Genomic DNA, 26,529 nt, shown 5'->3' with positions numbered 1-26,529 from the left:
GACGCCGTACATTACCGTAAATCACACTGTCATTAAGAGATTTTACAGCATACAATTTATAAAAAAAAAATAGAAAAAATATATATATATATATCACATCCTTAAAATGACCCCATGTTTGTGAACGAACAGTTCAATGTTCCCCGAAAGTTTCATCTCTGTCCTCACTAACGTCCCAATATGCTCGCAATAGCGCAGGTCACAGAATATCCAGATCTCTCGGACGTCTCGTGGCACGGTGGCATTACAGCTCGGAAGGATGCCGTGTCTTATCATTCTGCTCAGTTTATCCCAGACTTCTTCCAAGCTCCGACCACCACAAGCTGATGGCAAGATCGTCCATCGTCCCCTATGAAACAGATGCAACTTGAGTCTATCCAAGATGAGTTTCAGTTCCGGAGACGGAGGAGGAATTGGATCTTTGCTCCCACCTCTCCGAGTACAAACACTCCACGACCGCACATACGTGTTCTCCTTGCTTAAAGTTTCACATGTAAGGCTGTCCAGTCCTGCAGGTCCCCTTTGCTCGTCGTTGTCCCTGCTTGTGTTAGCCTTAAACTCCAACAGATGGGGTGTATGATCATAACTCGTGAAGGGCTCCGCGTGGGCCGGATCGAAGGCGTCCTTATCTACTTCGGAGGACAGATCCACTGAGATAAACGGAGGACATTTTTGAGGTTTAAGAATAAACGTTGGTAAATGGAAAGGGAACCATGGAGCAAATTTTGGCAAGAGTCGGGGTGGAAATTCCTCCAGTGAGCCCGCTGCTATCCTCTGCAAATCTTCCAAGTTTTTCTGCCCAGGTCGGCAATGCAAAATAACTTCCATTGCCAGTGCTCAGCTGTATCCACTGAGGACCTTCTCACCACCAGCGGACAAGCCAAGACATCTCAAGAGATTGCAGCCGCCTTGTCTGCTGTGCAGGAGCATGCAATGGTGTCACCTCAGGGCAGCCGTCGATGGTGTGACCTCCGAGAAGCTGCTGCTCATGGTCTTCCAGGTCCTCTTATCACCGATGATGGAGACCTGAGGCAAAAGCACGGCACAAAATAGTTGGGATAATGCACATCTTGGGGTCAGTTCATAAATGGGGAGCACCAATTTACCTACAGCGCTGCCGGGGCAAAGGGCATACCGACTACTGTCACAGTAGGAAGGTACACCGAAGATATTAGGTAAGTGATGGACATTGGCGGGGGGAGTGACAGGCGGGGTGTCTGGTCTTATTAGGTACATGGCTCCTCAGTCCAAAATACAGACGGACCTTGTGGATACCGACGTCAATATATATGCAGGATGGGGAACTGTAGTACTAGACAGTGCCGTTTTTTAAATGAATGGGTGACAATGTAATCGTCGCACTGAGCTTCCCTTTAGGTGGCAGTCCAATCTCATACCCAAAAAAAGATCGCACCCCCCTTGCCCCATATGATGTCCATTTGTCCTGATAAACTACTGTGGGGGGTACAGCGACGCGCCTAAAGGGGTTCTCCAGCCTTTGTTATGGCCTATCCTCAGGATAGGTCATCACTAACCAATTGTTGGAGGTCCGTCAGCCCGCACCCCCTGATCAGCTGTTCTAGTAGCTCCATCGCTGGAAGTTGGGACCAGTACTACACAGCACAGTCACCCTTGTAGTGGACAGCGCTCAACCCATGCACTGCTCCCAGTGAAAGGAATGGGAGAATAGGTCATCATTTAAAAAAAGGTAGATAACCCCTTTAACTGTAGACTACTGAGGACAATGATTGGCTACACTGGTCAAGTGCATGTCTCAGCTGGTGTCTGAAAACAAATAGCAGTGGGAGTACGAGAGGGCCTCAGAGAGTAAGGGGTGAGTATATATATTTAAGACATTTTTAATTTTCTCTGAAAACCCCTTTTAAGAGAATCCATCACCAGTGAACTCCCTGTCGAGTTGTTTGAATAGACACATAGCTGTGGTTCACCTGATTAAAACGCTGTTATTCTTCTGTCAATCCGAGGCTCCGTTCCCGAGTTTTGATACTTTTTCTTAATATGCAAATTAGGCCTTTAGTGCAACAAGGTCATCACCATTGCTCTTGTTGCACTGAAGCTCCACCCTTTGCTGTTGCCAGCCCCTCCCACACTGTTTTGGCACTGCCTGGTCCTGTCCATCAAAGCAGCCAGGGACCACAGAAATGGGTGGAGCTTGGGTTCAAAAAGAGCAATGGCGACACCCTTGTTGCACTAAAGGCCTAATTTTCAAATTAGAAAAACCTATCATAACGCGGGAAAAGAGCCTTAGATTGGACATCAGTGGCGGTCTCAGCGGTCAGACTCTCACTGATTGAAACTTTTGCTATGTTATAGAGATAGATCAAAAGTTTAATGAAAGTAAAGGGCTGCTTTAAAGGGTTTCTGTCACCCCATTAAACCGTTTTTTTTTTTTTTTTTCTTTACTAATAATCCCTATAGTGCGATCTCATGATACATAAGCAAATTAATCATTTTGGTTCAGTAGAATTTGCTAAAAATCGATTTTTAAAATATGCTAATTACCTTGCTACCAGCAAGTAGGGCGGCTACTTGCTGGTAGCAGCCGCATCCTCCGATGGTAATGACGCCCCCTCGGCATGCTGATTGACAGGGCCAGGGAAGGGAATCGTTCTCTGCTGGTGCTGTTAGAATTTGAAATCTCGCGCCTGCGCCGTACCTGTCTTCAATCAGCGCAGGCGCACTGAGAGGCGGCCGCTCTCTCGACCGCTCCATCCTCAATGCGCCTGCGTCGATGACGTCATCAAGTACACCCGGAAGAGATTTATTATTAATAATCGTTGGTGGTATAGTGTTAATAACTGTCATTTTTATAAAATTATTTATTCCCATTTCGTTGGTGGTTTTTGTGGCAGCATGCTTATTATGTACATACTTACCTGATTCGAGCATCCAGCGACGTCACCAGACTCTCCGCCTCCTTCCAGCGATGCCTGCGTCTTCTCTTCCGGGTGTACTTGATGACGTCATCGACGCAGGCGCATTGAGGATGGAGCGGTCGAGAGAGCGGCCGCCTCTCAGTGCGCCTGCGCCGATTGAAGACAGGTACGGCGCAGGCGCGAGATTTCAAATTCTAACAGCGCCAGCAGAGAACGATTCCCTTCCCTGGCCCTGTCAATCAGCATGCCGAGGGGGCGTCATTACCATCGGAGGATGCGGCTGCTACCAGCAAGTAGCCGCCCTACTTGCTGGTAGCAAGGTAATTAGCATATTTTAAAAATCGATTTTTAGCAAATTCTACTGAACCAAAATGATTAATTTGCTTATGTATCATGAGATCGCACTATAGGGATTATTAGTAAAGAAGAAAAAAAACCAAAAAAACGGTTTAATGGGGTGACAGAAACCCTTTAAATGGGTTTTCCGAGTAAATGATAGATCACCAGTATCTGATCGGTGGGAGTCTGACACCCGGGACCCCTGCCGATCAGCTGTCTTCAGAAGGCAGGCCCACTCTCAGTAGCGCCGTGGCCTTGTCTCAGCTTTCCCTAGGCCAGTGAAGACATGTTCATTGGTCACATGGCTGAGTGCGATACCAAGCACAGCCACTATACAAGGTACGGCGCTGTGCACTGAGAGGAGGCCACAGCACTTCTCAAACAGCTGATCAGCGGGGGTCACGGATGTCAGACCCCCACTATCCTAATGATAGGTCATCAGTTGTAAAGTCTCTGAAAACCCTTTTAAGGCTACTTTCACACTGGCGTTTTGGCTTTCCGTTTATGAGATCCGTTCAGGGCTCTCCCAAGCGGTCCAAAACGGATCAGTTTTGCCCTAATGCATTCTGAATGGAAAAGGATCCGCTCAGAATGCATCAGTTTGCCTCCGATCCGTCTCCATTCTGCTCTGGAGGCGGACACCAAAACGCTGCCTGCAGTGTTTTGGTGTCCGTCTGACGAAACTGAGCCAAATGTTTTCTCTGACACAATAGAAAATGGATCCGCCCCCCATTGACTTTCAATGGTGTTCAAGACGGATCCGTTTTGGCAGTGTTACAGATCTGAACGGATGCAGACGTTTGTACTATCTGAACGGATCCGTCTGTGCAGATACATGATGGATCCACACCAAACGCGAGTGTGAAAATAGCCTAAGGCTAGGACCCAGGGTGACTTTTGGTTGCGAGTTGCTGTAAAATAGCACAGAGTTCTTGACATTATTGGGTGACTGATGGGCGAGAAACAATTGACAAGGAAGCACTAGTCCAAAGGGAAACTGCCTGCTCGTTCATATCCCTGGTAAAAGCCACACATACACACACCTGGATGACAACACATAAAACTCAAATCCTAACCCGACGGCAACGCACCTCAGTGGGCTCATTACAACGGACCGATGGTCAGGGCAGGGACGTCAAAGAGACCACAAGAATGCCGATTCTTAATGGAGGGTTATGAGAGAAAAAACAGCGCCTCTCTTGCCCATAGGTTGCATCTGTTATTGCAACTCAGCCCTATTCACTTCAATGGGACTGAGCTGCACACAGGCCACAAGACCAATGAATGTGCCGTGGCCTCCACAAACTGCAGATCGGTGGGGGGGGAGGGGCCGGGAGTCAGAACCCCACCAATATGATATGGAGGACCTATCCTGACTGCCCGGAAAGCCCCCTTCTCACCAGGGCAGACCTATTTTAGGCTGGGGACACCCATTTTTAAAATAAAAGAGACTACTGAACTAACATCATATAATATATACCTAACAGGGCGCGGAAAACGTTCCTCGACCACAATATTGAACATAATCGCTCCTCCGCTCTAATCTTCCCTGCAGCCATGCCGGCACGTTGTTGGCTGCAGCACTGACGCATCCGCATACGGTACATGACTGCTGCAGCCAATCGCCAGCCTCGGTGGTATACGGTACAAGACTGCAGAGGCCATTGATTGGCTGCAGCAGTCAGGTGCAGTATACAGGTATGTAAATAAAGCCCACCACTGAGGAAGAGGGGTGGGGGTGGGTGGAGTCTAAGTATAGTCTTTTACTGTTTTAACCCATTCCCTGCCTTTTTAAGTGTCATTCAACTTGGGGAAAGCAGTTCTCCACAGCACACCGCCAGCGTCCGGCTGTGTGGCCTCTGACTGGACATGGGGTTTGCAGGAAAGGAAGGGAGGTGCCTCATTCATGACAATAATGGAAGGCGTTGCCCATAGCAACCAATCAAACCGCTTATTTCCGACCCTGAGCCTTCAGTTTCTATCATGTCCTAGGGGGTCTGACAGCTGAGTGCAGGGAAGGCTTGGCACACCATGACAGCTACAGGAAGTGAACCCCAGACTGATTCCAGGCCCACCCAAGCTCTCACACGCAGTCTCTGTACCTTTAAGGGCCAGTAAGTGCTCCTGTTTAGGCTGGTTGACCTCCATGCTGCCCACAGTGTCCGTAGCCGCTGCACTGACTCCTAGGACGGACTCTACGGATCCCCTCACGGAACACAATTCTTCCTCACGCGGCCCAATGGCAGACTGGAATCTCGCAAGTGTCGTCACCAGATCACATGACCTCCAGTGTTCGTTTCAGGGGATCACCTGTCGCAATAAAGTTATTCAAATGTCATCAATCCACACCACAGTAATATATATGTATATGTATATGTATATGTATGTATATATATATATATATATATATATATATATATGAAACAAGGAACGCGCTCCATTACTGCTTTATATAAAACCGACGTGTTGTTACCCACACTAAAGATGGCCGCCACTAAGCGCAGTCTATTTTTTACATACGTGCAAGTACTGGCAGAATTCGGATCGAACCATCAGCGACATGGGGTGGGACGTTTATTGTAATTTCCCTTATTTGTATCAGAAAGCCCCCGAATCTTTGACTTACATTAACGTCAGCACTTTATATATTGCGTTTTTTAATGAGAAACGGATTATTTTCCTAGTTACCTCTGGTTGTAGCGGTTCTAATTATCAGGAGCTGTGCTTCGTTACCCCTTGTCGCTTCTGAACCGCCGTCCTGCCAATATGGCCGCCGCTGCAGCCGCAGCTGTAAATAGGCACGGCTCTGCAGGCAGGATGGAGAGCATCAGCAGGCAGAGTCGGGTGGGTCCAGGAGGGGCAGTGAAGGTGAGTTTAGCACCTGAGGGACGCTATTGGGTGGAGCTGTGATAGGGAATGGCGGGTATATGTGTGAGGGGCCTAGAGCTCTGTTCACACGTCACCGTGTCTGTGATGGAAGTGCAGTGCGGCAGTTGTGGTTCAGGCTCAGCCCAATCACATCAGCTTTGTGGCCTAACTGCAAGAAGATTAGCCTGGCCAGCCCCTGCGTCCCATAGGAAAACACGTCCCCATGTGATGCTGCTGCAGACTGTTACCCCTATGAAGCCCTTGCTCATCCCCCCCCCCCCCCCCCCCCCCCCCCCAAATTAGTGGTGAAACTGCTGTCCCCCATGTCAGAGGTCCCGGAGTAATGCGATATCAGGACGCACCCGGGACACCGCATTCAAGGGTGACAACTAGAAATCTGACTATCCTGGTGTCGCCCGCAGTTGTCACAGTGTCGCCCCCTGAATAACCGCAAGGCCTCAGTTTTCCGTCCAGGTGCGATGCGTGAAGCGAACGCATAGCGTGCGGACTGGATCCTTCCGTGTGTCCGCGTTCAGGAAAAATTGCAGCATGTTCTATTCTGAGTTTGCCACGCAGCCTTGGTTCCATAGAAGTGAATGGGGCCTCTGTGAAAAACGTAAGGAATGCGGATGCAATGCGGTTTCCACTGACGGTTGCTAGGAGATGTAGATTTTAGTCCTTCAGGTTTTTTTTGTTTTTTTCCATGTGCATACAAAACGCAATCGCAGACAAAACTGGCTGGCGTGCAAAACATCAGGTTTTTTCCCCCGAATCGACCCTAGGGGAATCCGTAACCTTCGTGTGAAAGAGGCAGTGAGTTTTCCGTCGGGGGCGCGATGCGTGAAACAAACGCATAGCATCTGGACTGAATCCTGACCCGTTCATTTTAATGGGTCTGTGTACAGGGGCGTCTTTTATTCACACGTGATCTGTGTGTCCGGGAAAAATCGCGGCATGTTCTATATTCTGCGTTTTTCACGCTGCTCTGGTTCCATAGAAGTGAATGGGGAAAAAAACGGAAGGCATCCGGATGTAATGTGTTTTTCACGGATTTGTTGCTATGAGATGTAGATTGTTATTCAACTTTTTTTATTTTCTCCCATGCATATAAAAAACACATCAAAACCTGATTGTACCTGTGTGGAACAAAACTGAAACGCTGAACGCAATCGCAGACAAAACTGCCCGAACTTAGGCTACTTCCACACTGGTGTTGCTGGATTCCGGCAATCTGTATGCAAACGGAAACCATTTGTAGACTGATCCAGATGCCGATCCGTCTCTCAAATGCATTGCAATACCGGGACGACTGGGTAGGGAAATTTCACACCAGAGTTGGGGAGAATGGGCCACCTAATGCGCTTGCGCCTTACCTCTCAGCTGGCTCCAGATGATCAGACACCTTTCGTGCGCAGTGAGTGGTAGGGAGATTTAACAGAACAAATGGCCATCAGATCTCCCTACCCCCACACTGCACAGGCGCGGTGATCGGATGGATGTTCGGTATAGGAGATCTCCCTGTCTGCTGGTGCGCACGCGCAGTATATCCCGATGGGAGTAGTTAGCGCGCTTGCGCACTGTCCTGTAATTTTTCTCTACCGCTGCTGAGGCTCCCGGCACATGCGCAGTGTCGGCCGGTGTCCAGCTGAAAGGTAAGGCGCAAGCGCATTAGGTGGCCCCTTCTCCCCAACTCTGGTGTGAAATTTCCCTACCCTGTTGTGCGCCTGCGCGGCGCGGCACACCTCCTACCAAAGCTGGGAACGTGATGTCCGGTGCAGCCGCGTCACAACAGGAAGTGACGAGGGTAGGGAAATTTCACGGAGCACCAGCACTAATACATTCCAATGGAAAAAAATTCCGGATCTGGCATTCTGGCAAGTGTTCAGGATTTTTGGTGGGAGAGAAAAATGCAGCATGTTGCAGTATTATCTCCATACAAAACCTGTACAGTGACTGAACTGAAGACATCCTGATCGGATTGCTCTCCATTCAGAATGCATTAGGATAAAACTGATCTTCTTTTTTTTTTTTTTCCAGTATTGAGCCCCTAGGACGGAACTCCATACTGGAAAACTTTGACGCAAGTGTGAAAGTACTCTTGCATGCAAAACCATCTTTTTTTTTTTTCTGAACAGACCCTGAGAGATTCTGTAACGCTCAGGCTACTTTCACACTTGCGGCAGAGAGATCAGGCAAGCAGCTCCGTCGTCGTAACTTCCTGCCGGATCAGGCAATCTGCATGCAAACGGACAGCATTTGTAGACGGATCCATCTCACAAATGCATTGCAAGTACGGATCCGTCTCTCCGTTTGTTATACGGACAAACAAATCCGTTTCTATAATTTTTTTTTTTCACATTTTTACCGGTCTGCGCAGACCAGAAGAACGGATCCGACATTACGATATTTTTAATGGCATTTCGGCAACTGATCCAGAATTTTGGACTGAGATAATCGCGCAGCATGCTGCGGTATTTCCTCCATCCAAAACGCCGTTCAGTGACTGAACTGAAGACATCCTGAACGGATTGCTCTCCAATGCATGGGGATATGCCTGATCAGTACTTTTCCGGTATTGAGCCCCTAGGATGGAACTCTATGCCAGAAAAGAAAAACGCTAGTGTGAAAGTACCTTAATGTGAAAGAGGCCTAAGGGTGATGCCAATGGATAATGTGGTATTTGCACACTGCCGATGACGGGCATGCTGCTGCACAGGGCACCGTCTGTAGCATCTCCTGAGGCTGAATTCACACATTCATATTAGGGCTCATTCACACAACAGTGTTCAGCCCGTAAAAAACCGACCCTTGTGCCGCAGCTCCCCTGAACCAAACTCGCTATCATAATAATTAATGTTCCTTTCTGACGGTCGGTCTGCCATACTGTGCTCATGATGATGTGAGTACAGTGCAATATACCTGTGGTCAGATAGGAACTCGCTGCGTCATAAATCATGGACCAGGGGAACTGCCGCGGCTCCAGAAGATGTGACGCCACATGGGCCGGGATTTGTTGTGTGCATGAAGCCTAAGCCTGTATTCACATAACCTTTTTGTCCCACATTTAAAGTATACACGTGGCAGATGCCGTACTCTGTGTCACATTCACCGGCACGCCGTTCTAGCGCTGAGGGCTTCGTCCCTGCAAACTGGTAGCGTGACATCCCATCCATTGTCACAGCTGCAGCCATTACTTATATTCCCCATAAAATACGGTACCAATTCTGGAGCATCTTTTTTTATAACTCTGCATTGTGCTGTTCCTTTCTCATCCGTCTCAATGGGGAGCACGGGCTTGACTGTGGGTATAGCTGCTGCCACTAGGAGGCGACACTAAGCACAAAGGTGTGAGCTCCTCCCTCCGGCTATACCCTTCCTACAGGGACTAAGCTTGGTATCTGTAGGAGGCAGACCCTCCCGGCTTTGCAGGTCTGCAAAAAATTTTTTCCTGTCCTACAAGGTGGCCTTCCATCTGTAGGGTGTCTGAACTCGGTCGCCTTTCCTGATCCTCCATCAGGACAAAGTAGTCCTTCGCCCTGTGCAGTCCTTCCTTCCGAAGGTGGTGTCGGCATTCCATCTCAAAGAAGAGATTATTCTCCTGCCCCGTCTCATCCTCGGGAGCAGTCGCTCCACACTCTGGATTTGGTACGAGCCGTTCGCATCTATCTGTCCCAGACATCATCTTTCCAGCGGACGGATTCCCCGTTCGTCATTCCAGAGGGGCCGAGACGAGGGCTGGCGGCGTCTAAAACTTCCATAATCTAATAAGAAAAAATGAATTAATAGACTGTTTTCCTTTATAAAAACTAATCAGACCACCTGCCATTAGTCTCCAACACCCTTCGTTTCCCACTGTGCCATCAGCTGTCTTCCCCCCCCCCCCCCCCCCCCAATCCCAGTGCCATCAGTTCAGCCCCTCCATGCCATCCATTGCTGGCTGTCCCCCTTCAGTGCCATGTCCGCAGCGCCAGTAAAATAAAATACTTACCTTTCCTGTAGGGGCGCCGCTCCACAGCTCCTTCCTTCTTCTTCGCGCGCTGCACTATGACCTGACGATGTGTCGGGGTACAGTGCGCGGGCCGGCGGGTGACCACGGACCAGTAAGTAATAGCAAGCGCTTCACTCCCGCTCACATGACCCAAACGAATCCCCGATGCAAAAAATTAGCATTGAGTAATTTTTTTGTGTCTAATTACTCGATTTAAATCGAGTAATCGTTTCAGCCCTAATCATGGGGCTTCGGCCCTTCAGGTATGCGAGGCGGCTACCTCGTTGTCTTAGCATACCTTTTCCAAATTTTACAGAGTACACATCTTTTGCGTCTGCTGACGCTTCTGGGGCGTTGAGTTTTGCAGACTGTTCTCTGATTGGCACGTGTTCTGTGCGTGTTCTCTGCGGACAGCACATGTCCCTATTCATTTCAATGTGTGTATTCACACGTCAGTGTTTTAGCACGGTCCGTGTTTTTTTTTTTTTTTTTTTTTTTAGCACGGATCCATGCTCTATTGCAGGGCTGGCCAACCTGCGGCTCTCCAGCTGTTGCAAAACTACAACTCCCAGAATGCCCAGACTGCCTACAGCAGGGCATGGTGGGAGTTGTAGTTTTACAACAGCTGGAGAGCCACAGGTTGGCCATCCCTGCTCTATTTTGATCTCGCGCCCATTAGTCTATGGGTCTGTGAAAACCACGGATGCCATCCATGTTTCACGGATCATTAAGAAGAGTTTCTTTGAAAAAAAATTTTCAGCTGTTCAGTGTCGGTGAAACACGGATGCAACACAGACAGCAAAACACGGACCCAACACGCATCCTTCAGGGATGCATCACTGACCACCTGCTCACGGATTTGAGCACGGACATGTGAATGAGGCTTAAAGGGAACCTGTCACCGGGTTCGGTGTATAGAGCTGAGGACATGGGTTGTTAGATGGCCGCTAGCACATCTGCAATATCCCGTCCCCATAGCTCTGTGTGCTTTTATTGTGGTGGAAAAAAGCGATTTGATACATATGCAAATTACCCTGATATGTGTCCTGTACATGAGAGGAGTCCAGCACCGCCCTGAATCCTCAGAATATCCTCCTTGCTCCCCGACGTCAGCCAGAGTGCCGTAATCGCGCAAACTAGCGCAGTGCCTTTTCTGAGGCTGATGTCAGCACAGGGAAGGAACCCTGAGGACACTGCGCATGCGCTAGCTCAGCTGTCAGCTCAGCTCTATAAATCAATTCCCTTTAACTAATTTAGCTTAGTCCCTGTAGGAGGGGTATAGCTGGAGGGAGGAGCTCACACCTTTGTGCTTAGTGTCGCCTCCTAGTGGCAGCAGCTATACCCACGGTCAAGCCTGTGTCCCCCAATAAACGCAAGAGAAACAGATTTTACGGTAAGTACAATAATCGTTTTTTATTCCTCCTAGAAACTTATGAATAAATTGCCAACTGGCTTCTACCATTTCCCTTGCGATATGGGTATGAAAGTGGACAGTTCTAAAGTGTGCAGTGCCCCCCCCCCCCCCCAAATGGCAATGCCCAGTTGGCGATTTTTTTTATTTATATATTCATTTTAGGAGGAACAGAATAACGGGGGCAGGTTACCCCCTGCACTCCAGAATTCTGGCTTGCAAAAAGTCTGTAAAAATGGGCTTTACAAACTCTTAGGTTTATTTGCACAAAAACTTTGGTGGCGTTTTGCGCCACTCTCTCCAGTTTTGATAGTGGGGAGGTGGAGGTGGCTCGCTTGTCGAGCAGATGCCAGCCAGATTGATCAAATCTGACTCTTTTGAAAAAGACAAACATTGTTGTAGACTCGCTGCGGTAAAGTGGTGGTGTAGAAAGTGGAGTAACATCTCGAGACTGGGGCAGGGATCAGCAACCTCCGGCACTCCAGCTGTTGTGAAACTACAATTCCCAGCATGCTCCATTAATTTTTATGAGAGTTCTTAGAAGAGTAGAGCAAGTATGCATGCTGGGAGTTGTAGTTTCACAACAGTGCAGGGGTCAGCAACCTCCAGCTATCTTCAGGATCACTAGCTGATCAGTGGGGGTCCGACACCTGGTTCCCCCGCTGATCAGCTAATCTGAGTAGCTCTGTCGCTGGAGCTAGGGATCCCCATCAGCATTGTGGTGGAGACGCTTCTCCTCTGAGTCAGTGGGAGCAGTGCTGCAGAGACCAGCGCTGTCCACTACATTGTTGCTGGTGCCCTGTAGCCCTGGCACTGACTCCCTGCAACACAGAGCAGCTGATTGAAACGGGTGCAGGGACCTCTGCTGATCAGCTAGTGCTGGCCTTTCCTGAAGATACAGCATCACTTAAAAATAGAGGCTGGAAACCCCTTAAATGGGTTATCTCAATCCCAAATCAGTTTTAATTATGACCCAGAAAATGATCAGCCTAAAGAAAAAAACCAAACACTTGCCTATTCACTGGTCCTTTGTTCCAGTGGTACTTTCACACTAGCGTTATTCTTTTCCGGCGCTGAGTTCCGTCCTAGGGGCTCAAATCCGGAAAAGAACTGATCAGTTTTATCCCCATGCATTCTGAATGGAGAGTCCGTCCTTCAGAACGTCTTCAGTTCAGTCTTTTTGACTGATCAGGCTTATCAGAAAACCGTAGCATGTTGTATTTTTACCTCCGGCCAAAAATCCTGAACACTTTGACTGAACGCCGGATCCGGTCTTTTTCCCATTGACTTGCATTAACACCGGATCCGGCGCTGTGTGTTCAGTCAAACTGGATAAGGCTTTTGCATGTTAACCACTTCCCATCTGGGCCCTTTGCCCCCTTCCTGACCAGGCCAAATTTTGCAAAACGGACATATCTCACTTTATGTGGTAATAACTTTGGAACGCCTTTATTTATCCAAGTCATTCAGAGATTGTTTTCTCGTGACACATTGTACTTCATGATAGTCATAAATTTGAGTCAAAATATTTCACCTTTATTTATGAAAAAATCCCAAATTTACCCAAAAATTTAAAAAAAATCGCAATTTTCTAAATTTCAATTTCTCTGCTTTTAAAACACAAAGTGATACCTCATAAAATATTTATTATTTAACATTCCCCATATGTCTACTTTATGTTGGCATCATTTTGGAAATGTCATTTTATTTTTTTAGGACGTTAGAAGGCTTAGAAGTTTAGAAGCAATTCTTCAAATTTTTAAGAAAATTGCCAAAACCCACTTTATAAGGACCAGTTCAGGTCTGAAGTCACTTTGTGGGGCCTACATAGTGGATACCCCCATAAATGACCCCATTGTAGAAACTACACCCCTCAAGGTATTCAAAACCGATTTTACAAACTTTGTTAACCCTTTAGGCGTTCCACAAGAATTAAAGGAAAATGGAGATCAAATTTTTAAATTTCACTTTTTTGGCAGATTTTCCATTTTATTCAATTTTTTTCTTTAACACATCGATGGTTAACAGCCAAACAAAACTCAATATTTATTACCCAGATTCTGCGGTTTACAGAAACACCCCACATGTGGTCGTAAACTGCTGTATGGGCACACGGCAGGGCGCAGAAGGAAAGGAACTCCACATGGTTTTTAGATGCCATGTCCCATTTGAAGCCCCCTGATGCACCCTTACAGTAGAAACTCCCAAGAAGTGACCCCATTTTGGAAACTAGGGGATAAGGTGCCAGTTTTATTAGTACTATTTTTGGGTACATATGATTTTTTGATCATTCAATATAACACTTTATGGGGCAAGGTGACCAAAAAATTGGTTGTTTTAGCACAGTTTCTATTTATTTATTTTTACAGCGTTCACCTTAGGGGTTCAGTCAAGTGACATTTTTATAGAGCAGATTGTTACGGACGTGGCGATACCTAATATGTATACTTTTTCTTATTTATTAAAGTTTTACACAATAATAGCATTTTTGAAACCAAAAAATTATGTTTTAATGTGTCCATGTTCTGAGAGCTATAGTTTTTCTATTTTTTGAGAGATTTTCTTATGTAGGGGCTCATTTTTTGCGGGATGAGGTGACGGTTTTATTGGTACCATTTTGTGGGACATACGCGTTTTTGATCACTTGGTGTTGCACCTTTTGTGATGCAACGTGACAAAAATTGCTTGTTTTGACAGTTTTTTTTTTTTTTTTACGGTGTTCACCCGAGGGGTTAGGTCATGTGATATTTTTATAGAGCTGGTTTTTACGGACGCGGCAATACCTAATATGTATACTTTTTTTTTATTTGTTTCACTTTAACACAATAATAGCATTTTTGAAACCAAAAAAATTATGTTTTAGTGTCTCCATGTTCTAAGAGCTATAGTTTTTTTATTTTTTGAGAGATTTTCTTATGTAGGCGCTCATTTTTTGCGGGATGAGGTGACGGTTTTATTGGTACCATTTTGTGGGACATACGCGTTTTTGATCACTTGGTGTTGCACCTTTTGTGATGCAAGGTGACAAAAATTGCTTGTTTTGACACCGTTTTTTTTTTTTTTTTTTACGGTGTTCACCCGAGGGGTTAGGTCATGTGATATTTTTATAGAGCTGGTTTTTACGGACGCGGCAATACTAAATATGTCTATTTTACTTTATTTTTTCTATTTTAATTTTTTTTTTTTATTCCTAACTTGGGAACTTTTTTTTTTTTTACATGTGAAACTTTTATTTTATTTTTTCAACCCTTTATTTTTTTTATTTTTTTTTACACTTTTGTCCCCCATAAGGTCATACAAGACCTCTGGGGGACATTTGCTTCACTTTTTCTTTTTTTTTTCACAGTTGATTTCTCCTGTAACTGGGGCTGACATAGTAGCCCCAGTTACAGGACAAATGCACCCCTATAGAGGCTGTACAGCAGCAATCCTGCGCTGTACAGCCTCACAGCAGGGCTGATCGAGGTCTCTGAGAGACCTCACACAGCCCCTGCACTCTCCGGTCACGGCGGTCACATGACCGCCGGGCCGGAACAGGAAGCGCACAGCGCTTCCTTCTCTGCAGACACAGCGCTCGGTGAGCGCTGTGTCTGCAGCGATCGTGAAGGCAGGGACACCTGGGAACTGTCCCTGCCTTGTCTTAGGGTTGCCCTGCTGTCACTGACAGCGGGCAACCCGATCAGCAGCTGCACGATTAGCGTGCAGCTGCTATTTCTGACAGGACGTTTTAAAACGTGCTGTCAGAAATAGACGTCCACCCATAGGACGTTTATATCCTATGGGCGGACGTGAGGCGGTTAAACCCGAAAAATGTGAAAGAAAAAGTCCATAAATGGCGGATCCGTTTTTTGCAATGCATTTTCTCATTGTGATCAAAATCCTGATCAGGATTCAAATGTAATCCGTTTTCACATGTTTTTCCGGATCCGGCGGGCAGTTCCGGTGTCGGAATTGAACGCCGGATTAAAACAACGCTAGTGTGAAAGTAGCCGGTCTTGTCCTGTTTGCTTGTCTTGCGAACTGGAACTGTGAATTTCCATCTGTTGTCATTTGCAGAGGTCTCAGCGGTGATGTGGTCACTGCTGAGGCCAGTGAATGGTTGCAGTGTTGCATTTGACCCCAGAAGGCACAGGGCATTGGAAGCAGTGGGGACGAGACCCTCTGAGCAGGAATGGAGCACTATTGATTGATTAGGTTAGTGTTGCTTTTTTATTTTTGGTAATTCGTTTCAGAGCCTTAGTTAAAAATGTATTTGGGGGCAAACAACCCTCTTTAATGATATGAACCTGAGAGCGGGCCAGTAAATATAAATGTTGGTTCCGATAGGTGTAAACTGGTTGCCTCGCCATGTGATGCCGGAACAACGTAGCTGCCAAAGCTACAGCCTATGTGCACTGACTCAATCTGTTGTATAATGGTAGAGCTACAATATGGGCCTGTAGGGGGCGCTCTATTACAGGTCTGTAACACGCAGATTCATTGCTGATTTTGGCACTGTCTGATGCCACTGTTCTAGGATTCCTGCGTCGTCAGATTACCTGAAAACCCTGAAGGATATTGGATGTTAGGACTTCATCTTCCCAGTGGCTCTGCCTCTTCAGCTCTCCTAGGCACCCTCCTGCTTATTTGTTGGTAAACTCTCTTGTCTTCTGGGCTTCTTAGGTTCTGGAGTGTGGTGTTTGTGAAGACGTCTTCACGTTACAAGGGGACAAAGTGCCACGTTTACTGCTGTGTGGCCACACGGTCTGCCATGACTGCTTGACCCGCCTTCCTCTACATGGCAGAGCTATACGCTGCCCCTTTGACCGGCAAGTTACTGAACTAGGTAAAAAATAAATAAAATCTTTTTAAATTAACCTTTTACAAAGTGGCTGTTGCTGAAAGGGGTTGTCTGGTTTCATGCTATAGGTGATCGATCGGCAAGGGTCCGAATCCTAGCACTCCTGCCGATCAGCTGACTTCAATGTGCTTTCCGCATCTGTATGTTTGTTCTACAAAAAATGGTAGTTGTCCGCAAAATAACAGAAATAAAAAACCCACACAGTGATGGGGTCCCTTTTATAATGTGAGGCACATGGAAGCCTAAATTGATAAACCCATATGCCTCACATTACTAGTAAGTAACCTCATCCAGTACCTACTCACAAAAGGCAGTATAGGGTTAATGTGGGAGGTACATAATGAGTTACTATTAATAGGGGTGGGCGATATGGCCTAAAATCTATATTGCGATATAATTTGAAACATTTGCGATATATCATTTTCTTCTGTATGTATACTAAAAATACAAATTAAAAAAGAATTCAAGAATTTTTTTATGTGTGTATTGTGTAACAGATCTTTTTCCAAACAATGTAAAGATGAAGACTAAGTGTTAGTAAAACACAAATTTCATACATGTCCCCCAGAGCCAGTGCCATCAGCCCCATGGCATTTGCCAATTGCCATCAACAGACATGTGCCCCAGAGCCAGTGCCATCAGATCAGCCCCATGGCCATCCTTTGTAAATAGAACCCCCCCGCCATCCCCCGATCCTCCAGCCCCCCCAGAAGAATCGCTGTTGTTATACTTGTCTTTCCTGCAGGGTGCTCGGCAGCAGCTGGCTGATGGAGTCCGCAGGTGTCGCGTCGTCTTCCCAGCATGCATTGGGCGGGACCTGACGTCACACACAGCGCCAGCCAGCGGGCAGACGCTGTGTGCACGCCAGGCCCTGGCCAGTACAGTGCGGAGTCGCGAGGCCACGGAGCAGTGAGTGAGAAGCTTCTTCAATTCGCTAGCGCTCCATGGTCATATCGCGGTCCGGCGATATAGACAAAATCTGTATAATTGCACAAATTCATATCGTGCAGATCGCCTATATCGCCCACCCCTAATGTGAGGCACATGGGTTTTTATTAGTTTGGACCTCCATGTGCCTCACGTTAATCGGAAGTGACCCCATCATGTACCAGATAAAATGGGCAACATGAGGTTAATGTGAGGTACATGATGGGGTTATTTATTATTAACATCATGTACCTCACATTAACCTCATGTTGCCCATTTTATCTGGTACATGATGGGGTCACTTCCGATTAACGTGAGGCACATGGAGGTACTAAAAGAAATAACTCTGTGCCTCACATGAATGCAGGCATACAGAGCGTCTCCATGAAGCGCACACCTGTCCCCTGCTCGTGAGACAATCTCCTCCTGCAGCAAGACTTTTCCTGGCTGCTGTAGGTTAAAGGACCTGTGATGACATCATTGCCATTTGACAAGTAACTTATGGGTGTTACTGGTCACATGGCGATGTCATAATGGGTCCCTTTTCCAGTGTAAACCCCCCTGTATATGTCCTTCACTCCTATACTACCCCATCAGGCCACTCGGCCTTTTTATTGGTGGTGGTAGGCGGCCGAGTCAGAGTGGGGAGGAGGGACACCCTCCCTCCTTCTCCACTGATGAGGATATGCTGTGTGCGCCATGTTCTCTGACAGGTACTAATGCTAAGCTGTGCAGTAGGAGGGTAGTCCCGGTATCTGGTATCAAAGTATTTAAAAAATCAAGACTTCATTACCCGGTGCAACCCTACACCGACCACATACGTATTTTGCACATCCACAGTTTGTGGACGGTAAAGAAATACTTGTGGTCGTGTGAATGAGGCCCTCCTGCTCCACTCCTCCTGCGCCATAACCCGCTGCCTGCAGCTCAGATACTGTGTTCAATGTGACACGTCCCTTTAAATACTGCATAGTCCACATGTTCTGCTGATTCTGTCAGGGTTTAGGTGTGTTATCTGCACCTGAATCTTAAGTGTGTGAACATGGCCCAAGTCCTCTTTTAGGAGATCTGTAGCATGGAACGTGCCTGCTGACAGGGGGGCCAAAGGAATATGGATTACTCCTATCGATCTACATATCGATCTCTACTGTTGTAAATAGGAGGGATTCTGTCCAGATCGGCGTATGGGGATTTGCTAACTTTAATTTTTTTTTCTCTAAAGTACCTAAAAAGTGGCTTTATGCAGTCCTTTTACCAACTTTTCATTTAAAACTTACTGAAAGTTGCTGTGTGAATGTCTAATTTGCAGTTAAAGGGGTTGTCCCATCTCGCGGTTTCCACACTTGTTTTGTTACTCTGTAGAACTCCTTTCACTGCAAGTTACGGAAACCGTGGCGATGGGACAACCCCTTTCCTAATAATTGCCCCTTTTTATAAACAGGAGACTCTGGTGTTTGGGGACTAAAGAAAAACTTTGCTCTACTGGAACTGCTGGAACGACTGCAGAATGGTGCAAGTGGCCAGAGTGGATCCACGGAAGAGTCGGTGGGAGGATATGGAGAGGTATTCTCTAGATGCATTGGTTCCTGCAAAAAGCATGTATGTTTATACTCCAGAAAGAGTCTTGAATATAATCTAGAGTACGTTGGAAGGTATGCAGTGCATTCAGAAAGTCTTCAGACCCTTTCACTTTTTGTTATGTTGCGGCATTGTGCTGAAATAGAAAAAATATCTGCTTTTTCCCCGTCCCCCTGCACTCGGCATCATACTGACATAGTGACAGCAGAATGTGAGAAGTCTTTGCTAATTTATTGAAAAGGAAAAATTAAAATATTACATTGATATAAGTATTAAGACTCTTTACTCAGGACTTAGTTGAGGCACCTTTTGGCAGTGATTTCAGCCTCCATTCCTCTTGGGGATGATACCACAAGGTTTGCACACCTAGATTTGGGGATTTTCTGCCATTGTCAGCGATCCTCTCAAGCTCTGTCAGGTTGGAAGGGGGGCAGCGGTGGACAGACATTTTTCAGGTCTCTCCAGAGATGTTCAGTTGGGTCAGGGCTCTGGCCGGGCCACTCGAGGACATTTAGAGTTGTCCCTAAGCCACCGCTATGTTGTCTTGGCTGTAGGGTCATTGTCTTGTTGAAAGGCTGAGACTTCAGCCCATTCTGAGGTGCGGAGCACTCTGGATCAGGTTTTCATTTAGAATATCTCTGCACTTTGCTGCATTCAGCTTTCCATCATCCCTGACCAGTCTTCCTGTCCCATCCGCTGAAAAACACCCCCACAGTATGATGCTGCCACCACCATGCTTCACTGTAGGGAAGATAGGTAGAGCGGCACCCGGGGATCTCACTGCACTTACTATTATCCCCGGGCGCCGCTCCGTTCTCCCGCTATGCCCTCCGGTATCTCCGCTCACTAAGTTATAGTAGGCGGAGATACCAGTCCCTAAGTTATGGTAGGCGGAGTCTGCCCTAGCGCTGGCCAATCGCAGCGCAGAGCTCACAGCCTGGGAGGTTATTTTCTCCCAGGCTGTGAGCTCTGCAGTGCGATTGGCCAGCGCTAGGGCAGACTCCGCCTACCATAACTTAGGGAACGGAGATACCGGAGGGCATAGCAGGAGAACGGAGCGGCGCCCGGGGATAATAGTAAGTGCAGTGAGATCCCCGGGTGCCGCTCTACCTATCTGTATAGTTAGTTCATAGGGTAAGAATCGGTGAAAGGTCCTCTTTAAGCAGGTGATGATCAGTTTCATCAGAGCAGAGAATCTTGTTTTTCGTGGTCTGACAGTTCTTTTGGTGCGGTTTTGCAAAATCCAGGCGGGTTTTCCTGTGTCTTTTACTGAAGAGCACTGCCATAAAGCCCAGATTATTGGAGTGCTGCAGTGATGGCTGACTTTCTGGAAGTTTCTCCCATCTGTATGTTTGGCTTCATGGTCACCCCGATTACTTAGTTTGGTGTGGTGGCCAGCTCTGAGTCCTGGTTGTAGCAAACATCTTCCATTTAAGGCCTCTTGCACACGACCGTATGGCTTTTTCAGTATTTTGTGGTCCGCAAAAAAAACGGATCCGCACAAATTACGGATGACATGTTCTATCTTTGAACGGAAATGGAAGGCATACAGAGTACCTCCCGTGTTTTTTTTTTTGTGTGGATCCATTGAAATGGTTCCGTATACGGAACGTAAACGGGGAAAAAAAAAAGTTTGTGTGCAAGAGGCCTAAGAATTATGGAGATCACTGTGCTCCTGGGAACGTTCAGTGCAGCAGAACTTGTTTTGTATCCTTGTCCAGATCTGTTCCTTGACACAATCCTGTATCTGACCTCTACAGGCAGTTCTTTCCTCCTCATGGCTCGGCTTTTGCTCTATACATTGTCAGTTGTGAGACATTATGTAGACAGGGCTGTGTCTTTCCAAGTCACGTCCAATCAACTGAATTTATCACAAATGGACTCCAATGTGGTGTAGAAACATCTCAAAGATGGTCAAGAGATTTGGGAGGCCCACAGGTAGCATGAATAACCTGTAACTGTGCAAACACGAGCAACTGGAGTTTTGTCTGTTTCTGACTCTGGTCTCCAGTATTTGCTGAAAACCACATGCTTTACAATGAAAAGTCTATGTCTGGGGGTTGTGGGGCAGATGCAGGAGTTGGAGAGGACTTGTCTCATATGACAGACCTTGCAGGCACCGTTGTTAGGAATGCCAGAAATGTCTGATTTTGTCATAGATATATCCAGTACCTCCTACCAAAGTGAAGTAAATGGCCAGGTGCAGATTAGCTGTGACTGCAATCCGAAAGCAGCGTCCTGTGGACTCTAGATGTATGCAAACGTGTTACATGTATGACTTTTATATTTACTATGATCGTAAATTTGATGTTGGTGGGGTCGGACTGCATACTATGCCAATCTTTATCTAACTCTTCACAAAACATAGCCGCGCTTGAATCACTTTTATAAAAATGTTTAATTTCACCCATGATATAACCAGTATACAAAGGTACAACAGATGAAAGTATTGGGGCACCTACACCTTACACTCACAGGAGATTTTAGGATATCCCATTTTAAATCCATGGACGTTAATGTGGAGTTGCCCTCCATCCCTTTACAACGAAAAGAAGTTTTCACTCTTCTGGGAATGTTTTCTACAAAAAATTTTTTTCCAGCTCTGAAGTTGTCAGCAGAGCGTTGCAAGTTTTACTACTCAAGTTTGATTGAGGAATATCAAGGAGGTAGAGCTGGATGATTAAGCAAATTCTATTAATTCTCTCTTTTTAATTTGCTTTTTTATTTTTATTTTTTGTATTAGCGCAGCCTATGTACTCGCATTATTAGTCCCTGCCACCCGCACCATTAATCCTGGTGTGAGCAGAAGAGACCCCACACAGGCTGTGCTGACACTTCGCCTTGGTTCACCGCAGGAGCCTATTACTGACTTTAGCAGGGATCCCATGATGTCCCTTTCTGTTTACTTTGAATCAGACGGCTCATGTCTAACTCTTATTTCTGATCTCACCTCAAACACTCGCCATAGCTCAGTTCTTATCAAACATCAGACTTATCAGGAGATCAGACATAAGTACAAATAAGCTGTCAGATGAAAGGATTCAAAGAAAACAGAAACCGACAGCCTGCAAATTGACTCCCCTTTAACGCCTGTATCTCAGAAATGGCTGAGCATTTTTAATAAAGACCAGCTGAAGAATAAATGATTTTAGCTCAAGATGAGTAAAATGCAATCTTAAAAAAAAAAATGCCCCCAAAGTTGTACATGGCATTTTAAATACAAAATATTTGAGATTACTGTGGCAATGGGACTGAATGAAATGCCTGAATTCAATGATTGAGGTGTGTCCCAATACTGTCCATGTATGTAGACTGAAACAAAGTCATGAGTGCTGGTTCTGTCCTAACATCAGAACAGGGGCCCGTTTTTTTTTTTTTTGTGTTCATTCTACATGTATTTTATGCGTATTTTTTTTCTTAGTTTTTCGAGAAAATTCACAAAAAAGCAGAACATAAATGAAAACCTACATAACCGCTGTGACCTATGAAAATAATGTGATTACAACCAGCAATCTACAGGTTTTATTTTTTGGAAAGTCCTAGAGGTCTTATACACAATCGCCAGTTTCATTTGCGACTTTCATTGTTCGTATAATACATAACCTTTAAATTTTCTTCCAGGATAACAAACGCTAAGGCCATACTGCTTGAATCACATGATGCCACTTTCACGTTATTCAAAGCAGTGGCCCTCCTCCCACCCCGTGGTGCAGGACACTAGGTGACAGATGTTCACACTTATGTTCCTATCGCCGTTACAATGGCTTTAGACCAGACGGGACGTTTTCATCATGACTGTTTTTATTTTAGCTGCATACCACATTGTATTAAGCATGGAGCTGCAGCATCAGGGTATTTGTAATTTATAAATGCACCATCACCTAATGAGTCTGTCAGCAGTTCTGACCATGATAAACTGCTGGCAGCAGTAGGTAGGCGCCGGGAAGAGCAGAACAAATATCTTTCGTGGAGCGTTTTAATTTGGGAGCTGTGTGAATATGAAGTTTTATTCTGCCCGGTTTTGCTCATGCCCATGGCCGAGCTTCGCCCTGAAGTGCTCTCTGCTTTGAGCTGCTTCACAGCCCCTCTGCTCTGGGAGACGGCTGCAGCATCCAACCAGGAGTCCACTACAGTTGTCAGCTCAGTGCAGAGCACTTTGCAGCGAAAGAGTGGAATCTGGCAGAGCAAAACTTCATATTCACACGACTGATGAGAAAAGGTATGTTTTGTCCTGCTCGGTCAAGCCTCTCCCTAGTGATGTCAGCAATTTACCATGGTCAAAACTACTGACAGACTCCCTTTTTAAAAATGGTGATCTTTGAAACACCAAAAGGTCCAGAAAACAACAGAGGTAAACGACAGAAGAATTATTTAACTGATAACAATGTGTTGGCTAGGTCAACATCTTGGAGGTAGGCTACTCTGTCGTGGTCATGTAAACCACCGGCAAGCTTCAAAAACGGATGGGAATAGATAAATAAAAGTCACAACTTTTTACACAATTGTGTGCATGCAGTCTTACAGGGGTTGGACAGGATTTAAAGTGGCAACGTACTTTCGGTAAACTTTTCAGATGTAATAGGGACATGTCAAAAGTTTAGATCAGTGGGGATCCGAGCCCTGAAAGCCCCACTGATCTCTAGAATGAAAAGATAAAAGTACTCTCTTAGCGCATTCTCGTTCAGCGCTGGAGGACAGGAAGTGAGACCGACTCAATAGAAAGTCTATGGGCCCGTCTCGTGCAGCGAGGAGAGCGCTCTCAATGAACGCTTCTCTCCCCCTCGGTCTTGAGATTGGTTGGGGTCTCTGCACTCAGGCCCCACCAATCTAAACTTTTGATGTGTCCCTATGACATGCATGTGTCCCTATGACATTGTTCTAGTTTTTGTTCTGCACATTACCACAATGGATTTTGGACAAAACCATTCAGATGCAGATGAAGTTCAGACTTTTAGCTTTAATTCAGTGGGTTGAACAAAATGATTGCCTAAAAATGTGAGGAACTAAAGCATTTTTTTAAATTCAATCCCTTCATTTCAGGGGCTCAAAAGTAATTGGACAAATTAAATAATTGTAAATAAAATGTTAATTTCTAATACTTGGTTGAACCCCCTTTGTTGGCAATGACTGCCTGAAGTCTTGAACTCATGGACGTCACCAGACGCTGCGTTTCCTCCTTTTTAATGCTCTGCCAGGCCTTTACTGCAGCCGTTTTAAGTTGCTGTTTGTTTGTGAGCCTTTCTGTCTGAAGTTTAGTCTTTAACAAGTGAAATACATGCTCTATTGCAGGGATGCCCAACCTGCGGCCCCCCAGATGTTGTAAAACTACAACTACCACCATGTCCTGCTGTAGGCTGTCTGGGCATGCTGGGAGTTGTAGTTTTGCAACAGCTGGAGGGCTGCAGGTTGAGCATCCCTGCTCTATTAGGTTCAGATCCGGCGACTGACTTAGGCCTATTGCACACGACCGTATGGCTTTTTCAATGTTTTGCTGTTCGTTTTTCACGGATCCGTTGTTCCGTTTTTTGTTTCTGTTCCGTTTTTCCGTATGGCATATACAGTAATTACATAGATAAAATTGGGCTCTGCATAACATTTTAAATAGATGGTTCAGCAAAGAACGGAAATGGAAGACATTTCCGTATGTTCCGTTTTTTTGCGGACCCGTTGACTTGAATGGAGCCACGGAACGTGATTTGCCGGCAATAATAGGACATGTTCTATCTTTAAACGGAACGGAAATACGTAAACTGAATGCATACGGAGTACATTCCGTTTTTTTTTGCGGAATTATTGAAATGAATGGTTCCGTATACGGAACGCAGAAAACGGCCATTAAACGGGGAAAAAAAACGGTCGTGTGCAGGAGGCCTTAGAAACATAGAATGTGTCGGCAGATAAGAACCAGTTGGCCCATCTAGTCTGCCCAATATACTACATACTATGGATAGCCCCTGGCCCTATCTTATATGAAGGATGGCCTTATGCCTATCCCATGCATGCTTAAACCCCTTCACTGTATTTGCAGCTACCACTTCTGCAGGAAGGCTATTCCATGCATCCACTACTCTCTCAGTAAAGTAATACTTCCTGATATTACTTTTAAACCTTTGCCCCTCTAATTTAAAACGATGTCCTCTTGTGGTAGTTTTTCTTCTTTTAAATATTCTCTCCTCTTTTACCTTGCTGATTCCCTTTATGTATTTAAAAGTTTCTATCATATCCCCTCTGTCTCGTCTTTCTTCCAAGCTATACATGTTAAGGCCATTAAAGAATATTCCACTTCTTTGCTTTAATAAACTCCTGGGTTGCTTTGGCTTTATGTTTTGGGTCATTGTCCATCTGTATTATGAAACGCCGACCAATCAGTTTGGCTGGATTCAAGCACACGGATGTCTCTGAAAACCCCAGAATTCATTCGGCTGCTTCTGTCCTGTGTCACATCATCAATAAACACTAGGGACCCAGTGCCACTGGCAGCCATCACACTGCCTCCGCCATGTTTTACAGATGATGTGGTATGCTTTGGATCATGAGCTGTACCATGCCTTCGCTATACTTTTTTCTTTCCATCATTCTGGTAGAGGTTGATCTTGGTTTCATCTGTCCAAAGAATGTTCTTCTAGAAGTGTGCTGTTTTTTTAAGATGTGTTTTTTTTTTTTTTTTTTAGCAAAGTCCTATCTAGCCACCCTATTCTTGAGGCTTATGAGTGGCTTGCACCGTGCAGTGAACTCTCTGTATTTCCTTTCATGCAATCTTCTCTTTATGGTAGATTTGGATATTGATACGCCTATATCCTGGAGAGTATTGTTCACTTGGTTGGCTGTTGTGAGGGGTTTCTCTTCACCATGGTAATTATTCTGCAATCATCCACTACTGTTGTCTTCTGTGGGCGTCCAGGTCTTTTTGCATTGTTGAGGTCACCAGTGCTTTCTTTCTTTCTCAGGATGTACCAAACTGTAGATTTTGCCACTCCTAATAGTGTAGCAATTTCTCGGATGGCTTTTTTCTGTTTTCGCAGATGAAGGATGGCTTGTTTCACCTGCTCCTTTGACCGCATGTTTACTTCTCAGCAAAATCTTCAAAATGCAAGCACCACACCTCAAATCAACTCCAGGCCTTTTATGTGCTTAATTGAGAATGAAATAATGAAGGAATTGCCCACACCTGGCCATAAAACAGCCTTTGAGTCAATTGTCCAATTACTTTGGGTCCCTTTTTAAAAACAAGGTGCAACTTGTAAAGGAGCTGAAACTCCTAAACCCTTCATCCAAATGAAAGCTAAGTCTGGACTTTATGTCCATTATATAACTATAACTTGAATATGTTTTAGTAAACGGGTAATAAAAACAAAATTTATGTCAGTGTCCAAATATACACTGCTCAAAAAAAATAAAGGGAACACAAAAATAACACATCCTAGATCTGAGTTAATTAAATATTCTTCTGAAATACTTTGTTCTTTACATAGTTGAATGTGCTGACAACAAAATCACGCAAAAATTGGAAATCAAATTTTTCAAAACCATGGAGGTCTGGATTTGGAGTCACACTCAAAATTAAAGTGGAAAAACACACTACAGGCTGATCCAACTTTGATGTAATGTCCTTAAAACAAGTCAAAATGAGGCACAGTAGTGTGTGTGGCCTCCACGTGCCTGTATGACCTCCCTACAACGC

The 26,529-nt window shown here is 45.6% G+C and overlaps 2 protein-coding genes across 6 annotated transcripts in view; one reads left to right on the top strand and one right to left on the bottom strand.

Annotated features, from left to right (window-relative positions):
* TRAPPC13 (trafficking protein particle complex subunit 13) overlaps positions 1-5,489 on the bottom strand; it is a 45,856-nt gene extending 40,367 nt beyond the window's left edge. For all 4 annotated transcript variants that reach the window (XM_040421340.1, XM_040421341.1, XM_040421342.1 and 1 more), the window contains exon 1: positions 5,339-5,489. In XM_040421340.1, coding sequence (XP_040277274.1) covers positions 5,339-5,384 — 46 coding nt within the window. In that variant the 5' untranslated portion in view covers positions 5,385-5,489. The remainder of the gene's footprint in view (positions 1-5,338) is intronic.
* A 494-nt stretch (positions 5,490-5,983) lies between these two features.
* TRIM23 (tripartite motif containing 23) overlaps positions 5,984-26,529 on the top strand; it is a 36,498-nt gene continuing 15,952 nt past the window's right edge. Inside the window, exons 1-3 of one of the 2 annotated variants that reach the window (XM_040421339.1) lie at positions 5,984-6,104; positions 16,166-16,328; positions 18,712-18,833. In XM_040421339.1, the coding sequence (XP_040277273.1) occupies positions 6,003-6,104; positions 16,166-16,328; positions 18,712-18,833 (387 nt within the window). In that variant the 5' untranslated portion in view covers positions 5,984-6,002. Of the gene's footprint in view, positions 6,105-16,165; positions 16,329-18,711; positions 18,870-26,529 lie in introns of both variants that reach the window. The other variant, XM_040421338.1, reaches the window with a different exon arrangement.

This window comes from Bufo bufo, chromosome 2 (assembly GCF_905171765.1).
Source record: "Bufo bufo chromosome 2, aBufBuf1.1, whole genome shotgun sequence".
Taxonomy (NCBI): Eukaryota; Metazoa; Chordata; class Amphibia; order Anura; family Bufonidae; genus Bufo; species Bufo bufo.
This window is presented reverse-complemented; position numbering and strand designations above follow the sequence as displayed.